Source organism: Hippopotamus amphibius, chromosome 14 (assembly GCF_030028045.1).
Source record: "Hippopotamus amphibius kiboko isolate mHipAmp2 chromosome 14, mHipAmp2.hap2, whole genome shotgun sequence".
NCBI lineage: Eukaryota > Metazoa > Chordata > Mammalia > Artiodactyla > Hippopotamidae > Hippopotamus > Hippopotamus amphibius.
In genome coordinates this window covers 75,503,729-75,519,138 of record NC_080199.1, presented here as the reverse complement: position 1 = coordinate 75,519,138, position 15,410 = coordinate 75,503,729, and the positions used below count along the sequence as shown (strand labels likewise).

Sequence of the window (15,410 nt, the reverse complement as noted above, 5' to 3'; positions counted from 1 at the left end):
TAAAAATAGAACTACCATCAGCTCAGCAATTCCACTCCTAGGTATTTATCCAAAGAAAACAAAAACACTAATTCAAAAAGATACATGCACCCCTATTTCACTGCAGCATTATTTTCAAGAGCCAAGATATAGAAGCAACCTAAGTGCCCATCAATAGATGAATGGATAAAGAAGACGTGTATATATACACAATGGAATATTACTTAGCCATAAAAAAACAGTCTTGCCATTTGCAACAACATGGATGGACCTAGAAGGTAATATGAAATAAGTCAGACAGAGAAAGACAAATACTGTATAGAATCTAAAAAACAGAACAAATGAACAAACATAACTAAACAGAAACATAGTCATAGATACAGAGAGAAAAACAGGTAGTTGCCAGAGAGGAGGGAACTGGGAAAAGGAGAGAAATAGGTGAGGGTGATTAAGAGGTACGAACTTTCAGTTACAAAATAAATGTCAGGTATGAAATGTACAGTGTGGGGAATAAAGTGAAAAATTATGCAATATCTTTGTGTGGTGACAGGTGACAACTAGACTAGACTTATGGTGATCATTTTGAAATGTATAAAAATACCAAATCACTGTTTACGCCAGGAACTAACAGTGTTGTAGGTCAATTATACTTCAAAATCGAACAAACAAAACTCATAGAAAAAGTGATCAGATTTGTGGTTTCCAGAGGCAGGAGGGGAGGGTAGGGGGAACTGGATGAAGGTAGTCAAGGTGCAAGCTTCCAGTTTAAGATAAACAAGTACTAGGGATGTGATGTGCAGGATAAATACAGTTAACACTGCTGTACCTTATATACGAAAGCTAAGAGTAAATCCTAAAAGTCCTCATCACAGAGGACATTTTTTTTTTCTGTTTTTTCATGCTGCATCTGTATGAGATGCCAGTGTTCACTGAACTTCTTGTGGTTTCATGACACATGTGAGTCACATCACGTGACGCATCCTAAACCTACATCGCGCTGTGTGTCGATTATATCTCAGTAAAACTGGCAGAAAAAAGAAAGAAACTATCCTGCTGAGAGTGTCAGTCTTTAGAAGTGTCAGCCTACAGGTGTGTCGCTGCCTGCTGCCCAGACTTGTAGCAAGCAAGCCAGGGGTTCCCTTTCTGTTTTCTTGTTGTAATAAGTGGGTCCCCATCTGGGAGCAGTGTGCTTCAGAACAAGCCAAGACATGAAGAATCCAGCTAGGCTTATTCCTATCCAAAAGCAGACACGTAAATGTGACTGTAAAGTAAGAAGACTAGCCAGGTGGAAAAACCAGTCTAAACCTCCTTCAAGGTAGATGATGTTTTTCCCATTTATAGAAAAAGAAACAGGCCTGGAGAAGTTAAGTAACCACCCTAAGGTTGTACGGCTAGTAAGTGGATATGAACCCGAGACAGCCCGACCCTGGAGGTTCAGCTTTCTATGTCCGTGGTGTGGCCTGTTACCTGCTGAAGGTTCACAGGAAGACAGGAAAGCTTTGCCAGAGCATAGGCTCCACGGAGATCCGTGTGAGAGACAGAACTGTTGACCAGTAATCCTTGTTTATTTCTAAACTGAGATTGAAACATGTTGGAAATGGGGCTGTTTGCTGTAAATCTTAACCATGAAAAGAGTCACTGAGTTAGAGATGATCTGGTCGGGAATCTAGATACGGGTTTACTGATACTTGGTTCATGAAAATATCATTTCCATATTATTAAACTTCACTGGCGTCATCTTTAAATACATTAATTTTTTTAAAGAACTTTTATTGAGATATAGTTGACATACAATAAACTGCATATGTTTAAAGTGTACAATTTGATTTTTTTTATTAGTGATGTATATATGGCAATTGCAATCTCCCAATTCTAAATATATTAACCTTTTAATCAGTGTTATGCCAAAGGAGCACTTGATCATCCTCAAAACACAGAAAACATTTTCACGGATGGGATAAAAAAAATAAGGGTGTGTGTGAGCCGAGAGGACTCTGGATGCAGAGGCAGAAATGTCCAGGTTAGGTCAGGTGTCCCCTGACAGGCTGACCCTGGACAAGGCAGCCTCCCCCAGCCTCAGTGGCGTAACACACACAAAAGGAACAATAACTTCAAAGGTTCTTCTGAGGGTCAGTGAGATAATATGTTCTGCTATTAATCACTGCACGTGATAGATTCTGTGGTACAGTATTTTTGTGTTTCAGTTAACATTATAACAATAGTAAAGACTCATTTAAAATTCTTCTTAAGATAATACATTTGTTCAGTGCTTTGTAACTACAAAGTAATAATATATATAATTGTGTTTGATCCCGATACAAACTCTGAAAGGGTAGTAGAAATATCTTCATTTTATAGCTGATGTAACCAAGACGACAGAAAAATCACAGAGTTGGTAAGGGCAGAACTGGGATCATCCTCTCTCCACTGCATTGGGGCCGCTTCCTCATTTTTTTAAGGTGACTTGAACCTGTCCTTTGTTCCGACCTAGAAAGTGGGAACTGCCGGACCCCTCTTCTAAGAGCATGGAGAGACGTGGTAGAGGATGTATAAGGGAGAAGAAGGTTTGGGTCATTCTGCTCAGCGTGTGCCTGTATCGCTCACATCCGCCGGGAAGTTGCCCAGCTGCTGACTTTGCACGGGGCAGACCTGATTCCTGAATGAACACAATGAATTGTTGGAAAAGCGAAGAACCAGGACCACTGGCTCTCTTTTTGTACATGTGAGATGGGAGGCTTTCGTGTGATTTGTTTCTGATCATGCATTTCACAGGTCATGGCAGTGTGAAGGAATTCTGACTGGGGGTCTGCCCATCTCCCTGTTAGCTCCTTAAAATCTCACTCGGTTTCATCAGAGGATCTGGTAAGCTCTGTCTAGCAGGCTGGTTATTTTGATGTCAGGTACTTTATATACAGGAAAGTTCTTCTGATTTAACCACAGGAAGATAGAATTTCCTTTATATTATTTGCACCGATAAAATAATCCCTGAGATTTTCATCACAACAGAATTATGCAACAGATAAAAATTAACATTCTGGAAGTTTTTCTTTACAGTATAAATGAAAGAAGGAACTATTGAGGTTAAAAAAAAAGTTTTGTTTCGGCAAATTCAGATACCTAAGTGAAGCGTTGTCCCTCCCAAGGAACATCCACACAAAGAAAGCACCCTCACTGCTCCTCTCTCTCGGTCCTCGCCATGCATCTTTGAGCCAGGGCTCAGGCTCATTTTATGGAGAGGAAACGGACTCAGAGAAAGTACTTTACTTGCCCAGAGCATCTGGGTGGTTAGTGGAGCTGGCTCCCACTGGCCCACACTGTTCTCCAACATAAAACACAGTTTCCATAGTAAACGCTTTTGACCTATCATGCTTTGAAGTTAATAATTTAGGTTCTTTTATATAGGTTTTCATTTTTATATGATTAAGCAATCATAGCAGATTACGTCAAGTAACATTGTCCGGGCTGAGTTTCAGTTGCACTACCCCTGAATGCAGCCAGGACCCAGTTTCCTGTAAACCAGCGCTGGGTGGGGTCTTCTTGTGCGCTTCCTAGCACAGTCACAGACACCCTGTAGAGCTGGTCCTTGCAACGCTGTACTCTAAAGATAATGACCTCGGGCTTGAGCATCTTAATGATGGTCTGTCCCCTCCTAATTTCTCTGAAACATGCCATCTAGGTTCTGGGGGGAAGAAGAAATGTAATTGTGAATTAAACCCCCCCCCCCCCCCCCCAAAGTCAGGTAACTATTTAGTTTTAGGCAAGCTATTAATCTCTCTAAACCGTAATCTCCTTGACTTTATGTGATGTTAAATTAGATAACCTCTAACAGTCATCTACATTTTCATGACATAGTATTCTATTTAATGGGTCTTTACCTGTACATTTAATTCATTTTGGTTTCTTTCCTTGCCTACTGTATTAAAAAGAACCTTGTAAATACTTGGGTTTGAGGCCTCTCTAGGAACACCAAGTGTTGTAGGAATTAATACAGAAGTTTAGCATATGGCCCGATTTCTATCAAGCAGATGCTAAGAGAGAATTGTGAATTTAGGGATTTGATATTTTAGATGAGCTGTGAAAGTATGGTCCTGAACATTTGTATTGGAAACGTAGCGCCCTTTTCTGAAAGCATATATCACACCTTGGGGGCAGGCCAAATGACGCTGTTTGTATAATCAGCGCGATCTGTCTGAGAATGTCCCCTGCCGTCTGAGGGGGCATCTAGTCTGTGTTCTACACAGTTCTCAACTCTCCACTAGCGCTGCCCCGTCCAGGTAAACTGCAGCTGCTGTTCCATCCCTAGAAATGGATGGTATTTCAGCAGCAGACAAGATGGTTCTGAGATGTGCAACTACTTGAAGCATAATAAAGGGACAGGAGAAGACTGTGTTAAGTGTTTTGATATTTTGTAAAACGTACAGTGAAACGTTTGCTCCAGAACAAGCTTTCACATTTCCCCTCTTGGCTACATCGTCACTTGTAAATAATTTATAAGTCTTGATAATGAAGTGTGACCTCGGGGTTCGCTAGTTCTTGACCATCTTGCAGCTGGTTTCTGACACCAAAGTCACCAATTGTTTTATTTTCTATGGATTCTTTTGGCAGTTGATGTATGGTTTGTATGGTCTGATATAAACCTAAAGGTTGAATTAATCAGTAATGGAATTTTCCATGCTTTGGGCTTTTCTCCTGCAGCGATTAGTCCCCAGGTGCTGGTTCCTAGCCTTTGGCCATCTCTGCTGCCTTTCTAGTGGTCCCTCCTGTGCTGTTGAATTCAGCATCTATTAAGAATGTGTTTGCATTGCAACAGAGTCTAGGACTTCTTGCCAGCTATGAGGGAAGCCTCTCTGGGGTCTTAATAAGTAAATGTAAAACCTTACTTGTGCAGTTTTGGCTGACTTGTTCAGTGAGCCATCTAAGTTCAGTAGTCTTTGAACTTCTATAAACATTTTTCTCAGAGGGGTGGGGTGGGGGGAGGGCCTGCACTCTGTCTCGTCAGCTCTTGCCTTGTACTGAGAGGCCCCCAGGCGGCCGGCAAACCTGTGCTGGTGGCTAAGGAATGCAGGCTTCCTCTTCCTCTCATCTCATTGTGCATTGCAGGACTGCTAAGAATTAGAAGCATCAATATGTTTTCTTCCTGGGTTCAACATTGCTTCATTTGGTTGAAATGAAAACACTTTTTAAAGAGTATGAATTGACTAGGAAATCCTACACATGCTGGAACACTCTATCTTTATTTTTTCCATTCCTTGGCTCTTAGCTCTAAGTATAGTTTATAGTCATTTGGTGAATCAGACACTGAGATGTATAAGGGGCAGACAGCTTGTTTTCAGCAGATTTCTGCAGCCTTGACGCAGCTGGAGGAAATGGCTTCAGCAGGCTGACCAGGCTTTCTGCTGAATAAGCCATCCTTGGGGCTGAGGTCCAAGGACTCCAAGACTGTCTGAAGACAGTCTGCAGAGAACCACAGATCTCTGGTATGAAATAAAGCTCTTTTAGGATTAAGAGAGTGATTTACAGACCACGCTTTTGGTGAGGTGGTTTTCTGGTATGTGGTGTGTTTATCAAAGGACAGTGTGCCAGATGCCAACCCTCACTAAAGAAAGCTGTAGAGGCAAACCTTAGAAAGGCTTTATATTGTGATGTCTTCTTCTGTTCAGTTGTGATGTTTTTCTTTTTTCTTTTTTTTGCATTTTGAACAGCTATTTGGTGAGTTAGAATTTTAAAGAGATAACTAAACTGCTTTCATTGAGTAAGAGACCTCAATAATTATTTTGAGCTTTACATTCCTTGAGTTTATTTCTCCCAACTAATCTTTTAGTAGAACATGTATATACTTTTTACACTTAATTGACCTATCAAACACGCGTTGTTCCTGGTGTGGTATAAGTCATGGGCTTTTCTATTTGGAGTCTTCCATTTTCCATCCCCCCTACCTCCACAAAGTTTTTTTAGTAAGAGACGCTTTGCTTTGTAACTCATACCCAATTTACCATGGCACAGTTAACGAGGTCTTAGAACATGAACTGAAAATGAATCACTGTATTTTCTGCATGTGACTCAATCCAGATTTAAGAATAAATATTTGTAGAAATACTTACTACTTTGACAATGAGGTGATTTCATGATGAGGTCATTCCTCTGGTGAGGTGTTTTATGACCTGAGAAATAAGGTTTCCCCCTAAGAGCTAAACTGTTAGGAATCGGCCCACACATTACCTGAAGAAGTCATCTCACTGTAATAATAACCCACCCTCAGAGGTCACGTAGGATGGGTAGCCGTGGACAGTTGAGAATGTCCAAGTCCAGGTGAAGGGACAGGAGTTCTGTCTTCACCTCATCAGTGCTTGTCATGACTGCAAATAATCATGTTAAAGTGTGTCACCACCCCACGCCTTGCCTCCCTCTCACGCAGCTCAGCTGCTGGGAGTCTGTCCCGCCTTCACCACAGCTGTAGTGTCAGGGTCAGTTCAGAGTCAGCTGCCCGGGTTCACATCCCAGCCCGTTTTTCCACTTTTTCTTATTTTCTCCTTATCAGTGAGATAGCAGTTGCCTAGAGGAGTTGTGGGGATTAAGTGTAAGACACATGGAACATAGATACTGCTGCCATCATTATTTTTCATCATATCCCCAGTGGTGCGTATTAAGTGCTTATTACATTGATATTCAAAGGAGAATGTCCTTGAACCTAAGCAGCCCCACATGTCTCAGACACGTGCAGATCTTCCATCAGTGCAGTTCCTAGCCCAGGAAACACCCTCCTCATGTTTTGACCTGCGTCCTTGAATGAAAGGAAACCATGGGGTCCGTGGCGATGGGGGGCTGTGCCCTGTTGACTTCAGAGCGGATACCGCTTCAGAGTCCAGGAAGGATTTGAGCCGTACAAGTGTTTAGAAGAGAAAAGACACATTAACTTGTCAAAACCTTATCAGCATGAGAGCAGGAGGTTTTTCTATAAGGAAATATTGTTTCCCAGTAGAGCTAAGCTTCCATGTGCTTGCTTGTCTTGGGATTTTAGTTCAGTGTTCTGGAGGTTCTCATGACTTAGTTCAGTATGACTACTTATGCTTGAGACTAACAATTAATGTTAAATCAGATTACTCATACATAAGTATGTGTGTAGGTCTTGAAGAACATACAAGAAGTTTGATACGGATTCATTAATCATTTTATAGGGAAACTTTAAAACATTCAAAATTTAGGTTTTCAATTTTTTTACATTTATGGTAATTTAAATTTTGACAATATATTAAGATTTGGTCCATGTTGAATACAGTTGCAGTTTGTTTTTTAATACTTTAGATTATTACAGTCCATAGAACTTACTTTATGTGAAAATCTTGATTATAACAATATGATTAGTGATTCTGGTGATCAAGGCAAGAAAATTAATTTTATGGAATAAATACGTGTATATGTATAAATTATGTGTCTTTATATATTCACCCATATATTACCAACTCATTAAGAGAATAATCAACGTGTAGAAGAAGTTGATTCTTTTATCTCATATTCTGGTGATTTTCTTTCCTTCTCCCCGCCCTGCCCCGGGCTGCGTGGCATGTAGGATATTAATTCCCCGACGATCGAACCTGCGCCCCCTGCATTGGAAGTACGGAGTCTTAACTGCCAGAGATGTCCCTGATTTTCATTTTTTAAAATTATGGCTTTACACATTTTTTTGAAGTACAGTTGACTTACAATTTTATAATAGCTTCAGGTGTACAAAATAGTGATTCTATGTTTTTATACATTACAAAGTGATCACCATGATGTTTAGCTACCGTCTGTCACCATACAGAGTGTACACATTTAACATTTTTATTGTACTGATGGTAGGAGGAATGCATATATTTTATTTAATGGTTTTTTTTAATGGTTTTATAATATAACTTAAATATTTAGAAATACGGTACATGGGCCTTTATTTGCCCTTCGGTGGGCCTGAAAGAAAAGAGTGATTTCATTTACTGATGTGGCGCTTGGGGGGGAGATGAGGAAGGGCTGGTGGAGAAGGAGCGTCCGGTGGTGAGGGTGTGGCTCCTGGGAGAGCTCTGTGCAGGGTGTAGCCCAGGCAAAGCTCGCCATGCACCTGATGACAGGTACGGCGCTACCGTCCAGCTGCTGTCCTGGCCAAAGTGGGCTTCTGGACTAGCAAAGCTAAGGCCCTCGAATGTGATGTCTGACTGCTATAATAAAAATACCATAGACTAAGTGGTTTAAACAACAAACATTTATTTCTAACAGTTCTGGAGCAGGACATCTGAGATCCAGTTGCCAGCAGATTTGGTGTCTGGTGAGGCCCATCTTCTCCCTGTGTCCCCGTGTGGCAGAAAGGAGGAGAGAGCTCTCTGGGATCTCTTTTATAAGGGCACCAGTCACCTCCAAGTCCCCACCTCCTAATACCATGACATTGGGGGTTAGGATTTCAACAAGAAAGTTTGGGGGGGGGGGGACACAAATATTAAGTCCATAACACTTTCCTTCACCATTCTCAAGAAAGTATATGTGGATGTCTTTTTCTGAGCAATTACTTGATATTTAGCTATTCTGGTATTATTTCTTTTAAAATTTCATTTTCTTATATTCGTCATTATTTAATTTCTTTTCATTTTAGTTGCCTTAAATATCTTGCTACCTCTATACTGATATACTTAACTCTCAGTTGATTTATGTGAATAAAAAGGACCACAGACCCAGATAACTCAAAACTAATTTGTTTGACTTTGGATTTTAAGATGATTTTGCACCAGATTTGTGTTCCCACTCAGGTTTTATTTAAGCTGCTATTATGATCAGTTTATGTTCTGTAAGCATGTACCAGCTGGCTAATGGGATGAACAGGCAGGCCTGAGGAAGCTGAACTAGGACGGAAAATTGGCTGTGGATAATACACACATGGATCATTGAAAAATGATTGTAGTTTGTTCCCGTGCCCAGAAAACTGTCTGCTTAATGACCTGGCTTTCTTGGACTTCTTGTTTGCACTCAACTGTTATTCTAATACAGTGAATTTGTTTTACAAAGAAACCTTTAAAGGATCTAAGTATAAAAATTATGGTACTTAAATTTGTGTCTGAAATTTACTTGTTCAAGTCCTTGTTGCACTTAGTTCTTATATATTCTCCTACTGTGTGCTTTTCCTGTATTTCAATTGCAGTTTGCATTTCTTTGTTTCATGATCTCATTAAAAACTATCTTGTTTCATGATGCTGATGTTTCATAATCTTTGATAATTTAAGTATCTAGCCTCTGTGATGATGTGCAGTAGAAACTGACCTTGTTCTTTCCTTACCCAAGAATTCATTAGCGAGAGTTCAAGGGAAAACAACAGAGGCTACAAGAGTGAGGAAAACTGACTTTCTGTTTTTTTTTCTCCTTGATTTTGAAGGTGACGTTATTTCAAGGACAAAACATATAATTGTTAGAAGTTGTGTTTTCCTGTTTGGAAGGAAAGCCCTGTCGAAGGAGCTTGTGCAGAGTTGGGGCGGGAAGCAGCAAATGCGCCACAATCCTAGGACAGAGTCTGCGCCGCCCTCTGCGCCTCCCGCCTCTCAGGTTCTCTGTGAAGGAGTGTGGAAGCAGTGGCAGCTCTGGCAGGCCCTTTTTTTTTTCCCCCATTTACTTTATTTTTTGCCTTTTAATGATAAAGAGAAAACAGCTTCTCCAGGACTTGCCATGCAAATGTTTATGAAGGAGACAGGAAGTATGATAGGAAGATGAAGGGCAGGCAGCCTTAAACCCATCCTGTCCTTTGGTTTTGTTCCTGCCCCTGCTGTCAGTGTCCCCCGTACCTCCTTCCTCATCTGAAAACTGTTCGTGATGACTATGTTGCCATGTTCAGATAGGACAGTGTTTTGTAAACCGTAAAGCTCATACCAACATGAGTTGTCCAGACAATTACAAATGCGTCACTGGGTACGCCCCAGTCATAGGAGACCGCTGGGCCTGGGTCGCACCCCGTCTGCAACCCACCTGTCACCATCTTTCATCACTGGTGAACTGGTTCACCCCAGGCAGTCTTTCTCATACTTATACCTTCTTTTCTCTTGGGTTGTCGTTGTAAATCAGAAGGTATCCTTCATCACTGCAGATAAAGTTAGTAACAGCACTGGAGACAGTTTGAAGTGAAATCACAGCTACAGCAGAATCCACGTCCAACTGCATACTCTGGAAGGTGCCTAGACTCGGCCTTCAGGATCTCCGCAAGGTTCTTGACCGAGTATTGTTTCCTGCAGATGTGCAGCATTCCAACTGTATTACGACACAAACTGGCTTTTGTAGGCACGTCTAGAAAGCTAGACAAACATTTTAACAATCTTTACGGGAAAATGCATGTTTTAACAGTTTTTATGGGAAAACACATTCTGGTTCATCTGTAACTGATGCATAGTTTGTTCATAATTGGGGAAGTGCCCAAGCAAGTTCTTTCCCTGATGATTTTTAACTGTTTCTGTTGTCAGGAGACAGGACATTTGGGTGGATCCAAGGACAATTGATTTCCTGGTTGGTTTTTTTGTTTTTTGAAAACTACTACTTTAATTGATGGGAAGGTGGGAATGTATTTGGAATATTTTTACTTTGATTTTTTTGCTTACATCTATAAGGGTGAAGAAGGACCTCTGTTTTGGAGCCAAATAGGATAAGTATTTCCTGGAATGCCCCATGAGACAAAACCCTCAGATCACATCAGCAGGATATGTAATTATTTTAAAGAGATGGAAGAAGGCTATGTGGTGTCAGATGCACTTAGCATTCCCGACAAGGGAGGCTGGGCTGCGACACCCGATCTGATTGAATCCAGGGGTAAGAAAGGGACAAGTTGGTCAGTGTCTTGGTTTTTCATCGACCAAAAGTGGGCCCTCCCAGGATGGATTAGAAAGTGTCCAGCTGCTGAGTTAGCTGAAATGGCATTTTTTTTTTTTTAAAGATCTCACTATTAATAGGAGCTTATGAAAACGTGTAAGTTATAGAAAAACAGCCAGATATACCTGTTGAGGATTAAGAAGGTGGTGAAATAGTTTGAAAGAATACTACTAGAAACATGGAGGTAAATACCAGGAGAAACAGATAAAAAGGAGTTGAAATTGGTTTTTTTGGTGGGTAGGGAAGGCTGATGCAGAAGACTGCTGTATTTCATTATCAGTCTTTAAATAATATTTTTCTCTTTAAGCTATGTGCATGCTTTGATAAAATAAAAATCAACACAAAACATTCTTATAAACTTAACAGAAATGGTAATCTCATGGAGAACTATGTTAACTGTACCTAGAGTAGTATACAATAGTGTAATTAAATATGTAGAATCAATATATAATTATCCAGTTTAAAACTCAGTGATTAGATTTCTAGTTCGGTCTTTGGACTGTCTTTGTGTGCAACACTCTCTTTTTCTTAACTATATTATTGATATATCATGGGTAATATTAAAGTCAGGGATGACCATGGTCCTGTCATGCTACCCGTGACACCTTGCACAGTATCTTATATACAGTACAGTCTCAGAGTATGGTTCATAATATGTTGTCTGGGTTTTTTAAAAATCTCTTTCTAAAAATTACACAATACAGATTCACTCTAGGAAAAAGAGAAATACAGAGAAACAAAAAAACTAAAGATCTCCCCCAAATTCATCATTTCGGTAACATCCCTCCAAATATTTCCCTGTGCAATACATACATGTAAATAAATTTGAAATAAAATTATCCTGTGCACACTCTTTTGTTCCCATATGTGTATACTTAACATGTTATGAATGTCTTTTCTGTGCCAAACATTTGTCTTCATGTCTAATGATGGCCTGCTCTTCCGCTATGTGGATACGCCATGATTTATTTAAACAATCCCTTTTTAGTAACCATTTAAGTTTTCTATTATTTTTCTTTAGCTGTTAACAGGTTGTTGAATGAGTATCTTCGTACATATAGTTTTGCATACTCAGTTGAATTTTTCTTAGAATAAGGTAGAATTTTTAGGTCAACACGTATGTCTTATTTTAAAGGCTCTTTGTCCTGTTGCCAGTTGTCCTCTGGAAATGTTATATCAGCTTTAGTCCCTGTTAGTAGAGAAAAGAGTACCCATTTCTTTCGTCCCTCACTGTGTGTGAGAAACAGATTTATCATTGTCGGGTTAATTAGTATTTCTTATGAATAATAGTGCATTTGAACATTTTTAATGTGGATATAATTTGTCATTTTGCCTTTACTATTCTCGTCAGTGTTTTTCCCCTTTATGGAAAAGGTTTCTTTTTCATTTTTGTGTATTCAAAACGATCAAACATTTAAAAACATTTTTAAAGTTTCTCCCCCAATTTTGAGGTTTTATGCTTCAAAAGCTGTTTCTTTCCCAGAATCACATATGTGGAATACACTGATTTTCAGAATTTAGTGGGGTGACTGCCTCTCAAATTTCTTCCTTTTTCCCACCAGGAAAGCAATAGAAGAACTGCTTAAAGAGGCAAAACGTGGGAAAACAAGAGCAGAAACGATGGGACCTATGGGTTGGTAAGTTCTTGAGTCATCTTCCTTAAAATTTAAAGACATACATGTATTAAAGAGGAAAGTTCCTTTAGCATATAGAGAGAATGTAGAGCCGTGGATGCAGAGGAAATCACCCTGAGGCAAGTGGTGGAATAAGGACCCTGCTGAGGGCTGTGGCCACAGAAGTGGACAGAGGGATGTGGACAGAGAGCACGCATCATGGTGTTACCTCCCTTTGGTCCACAGCTCTCCCCAAGAGATATGGCGACACTGCTGTGCCGAAGGCCACCCGAGTGAGAGTAATATTATGTCAGTGTTCGTTGTTTAGGAATTTCTGTCTTAATTATACTCCTCAGCATATTAAAATTTATCATTTTAAGTATTTTGATTTTGTGACATTTCAGCTATGTAGAACTAAAGTTTACCTTTGCAGTTTCTATACAAAACAGAGCTTGTTAAAACTTAATAATATAAACAAAGGAAGAATTTAACCTTAAGAATCAAGTCTACTATTCTAAGCATTACTTTAGCAATAGCATTCGCATCCAATAAATGTGCTGGCTTAGGTCTTTTATCCACAATTTAAAATTCACTATAATGGAGTATTGTGGGCGGTTAACAGCTGTAAAATGTAAAAATGGGACAGGAGTAGAAGGTAGATCTCTGTGGACTTGACTCTTAGAACCAAGCACAGGGTTTATGTCAAATATAAAACAAGGTTAAGTCAAAGTTAAATAAGAGGGAAAAGGCAATTCCTAAAAATCAAGCAACATAAAATAAATGGACCTAAATAAGCCATTCAGTAGATGGCTTAGGCACACATAGAGGAACTATTTCAGGGGATCTGAAATTTGACTGTATTTCCAAAAGACAAAAAAGAACTAGAAAGAAATCTTAAATTATTTCCAGTCATCACATTGTTGGTAATAATGTTGACGTTGTTATTCTGAAAATATTATGTAGTAGGATAAAGCAAATAAGTAAATACTTATTTGTTATAGATACCAAGAGTTTCTGTAAAAGATACAAATACAAAATCAAAGACATAAAAATCTATAATCCTACATTTTAATTGGAAATAACAGTATGAAGTTGTGCTAGATTTCCTCTTTAAAGAGAGAGAGAGGAGCTTCCCTGGTAGCACAGTAGTTAAGAATCCGCTTACCAATGCAAGGGGCACAGATTCAATCCCTGGTCCTGGAAGATCCCACATGCTGCAGAGCAACTAAGCACGTGTGCCACAACTACTGAGCCTGCACTCTAGAGCCCGCAAGTCACAACTACTGAGCCCATGTGCCACAACTACTGAAGCCCACATTCCTAGAGCCTGTGCTCCGCAACAAGAGAAGCCATAGCATTGAGAAGCCCGCGCACCGCAATGAAGAGTAGGCCCCACTCTCCGCAACTACAGAAAGCCCCTGCGCAGCAATGAAGACCCAACGCAGTCAAGAAATAAAAATAAATAAATAAATAAATTTTAAAAAGAGAGAGAGAAGCTTTTCTAGCTCTGTTCACGGAGAAGTCCTGGAAACAGTGATTGTGGTAAATATAATGCCATTTCTCACCAAAAGAGGACAGAGATCCTTAGAGAAATAACTGGCTGCAGACCTGAGGCTATGCCTGGAGTTAGCCAGACTGCAAACTAGTTGTCACAGCCTCCAGGACTGCCCTCACTCTTATGCCAACTGCAAGTTCAGGGAGTTCCCAAAACTACCCTCAGCTTCAGTAATTTGCTAGAACATATATAATTCACAGAAAGCTATTATACTTATGGTTACAGTTTATTACAGGGAAAGGATACAGATTAAAATCAGCCAAAATAAGAGATGCAAAGGGCATAGTCTCAGAAGGTTCCAGACACAAAGCTGCTGTTGTCCACTCCCTGTGGAGTCAGGACACACACATCACCCTCCCAGCATCAGCATATGACAGTGTGCTTGGCATAGTGACAACCAGGGAAGCTCACCCAAGCCTCAGTGTCCAAAGTTTTTATTGGGGTTCCATCACTTAGGCGTGACTGATTGACTGATTGCTCACATGGTTGGTCTGGTCTCCAGGCTGACCAATACCACAGTTACCCAGATTCCCACCCTAAATCACGTGGTTTGTCTCTCTGGCATGCTAGCCCTCCCTGTTAGACTGTCAGGTGTGGCCAGCTCCACCCTAAACAAAGAAGTTTCTACCAGATATGACATTTCTATCAGGTGTGACGTTGCCTCCCAGAGCTGACATTACCTCCCAGAAGCCAGAGCAAAGGTCAGACCCTCTGTGGCCAAACTGTTTACTGCGTAGTCAGGAAATGTAAGAAGCAGAGCCAGAAAATCTTACCATATCAGGAAGTAAAACTGTCACAGTCTACTGTAGTCATGTCAGAAAGACACAGGAAGCAACTTGAAAGGCCTCCCACTAGTCAAAGATGGGATAATTTAATCATCAAAGAATAAAACTATAATGAATGACATACCTAAAATATGTTACAATCCGTAAGGTCATAATAGTAATCACATCAAGAAACTTCATGGTCCCTTTTGGACAGTGCTAAGGAACCAAATCATTGTTCATAAAACTGGTAAACAGTGAGGAAGAGGCAAGCGTTTATCCTGCTCCTCATACACATTTATACATCACAGTTACAGAACAGTTGAGGAAAGAAAACTCCCTGATAGAACTGCAACTGTTAAATGTAGGACTGTAGAATCAGACTATCATCATTTGAATAACAACTCAATTATAAGCCAATCTGATTTATAAATGGACAAAAGATTTGAATAAACACGTCACCAGAAATGATATCAGATCGGCCAATAAGCATTTGAAAAGATGCTCACATCGTTATTTACCAGGAAAATGCAAATTAAAACCACAGTTACTTATTCACTACACATGCACTAGATTGGCTAAAATAAAAAAAAGCTGACAGCACCAAATAAAGAGGACTTGGAACAACTAGAA

General features: G+C 40.0%; 1 protein-coding gene across 1 annotated transcript in view; it reads left to right on the top strand.

The window, feature by feature from the left end:
- The window catches only part of LOC130835947 (protein POLR1D-like), a 41,380-nt gene that overhangs the window by 11,537 nt on the left and 14,433 nt on the right, over positions 1-15,410 (top strand). Inside the window, exon 2 of the mRNA XM_057707857.1 lies at positions 12,408-12,482. Coding sequence (XP_057563840.1) covers positions 12,408-12,482 — 75 coding nt within the window. The remainder of the gene's footprint in view (positions 1-12,407; positions 12,483-15,410) is intronic.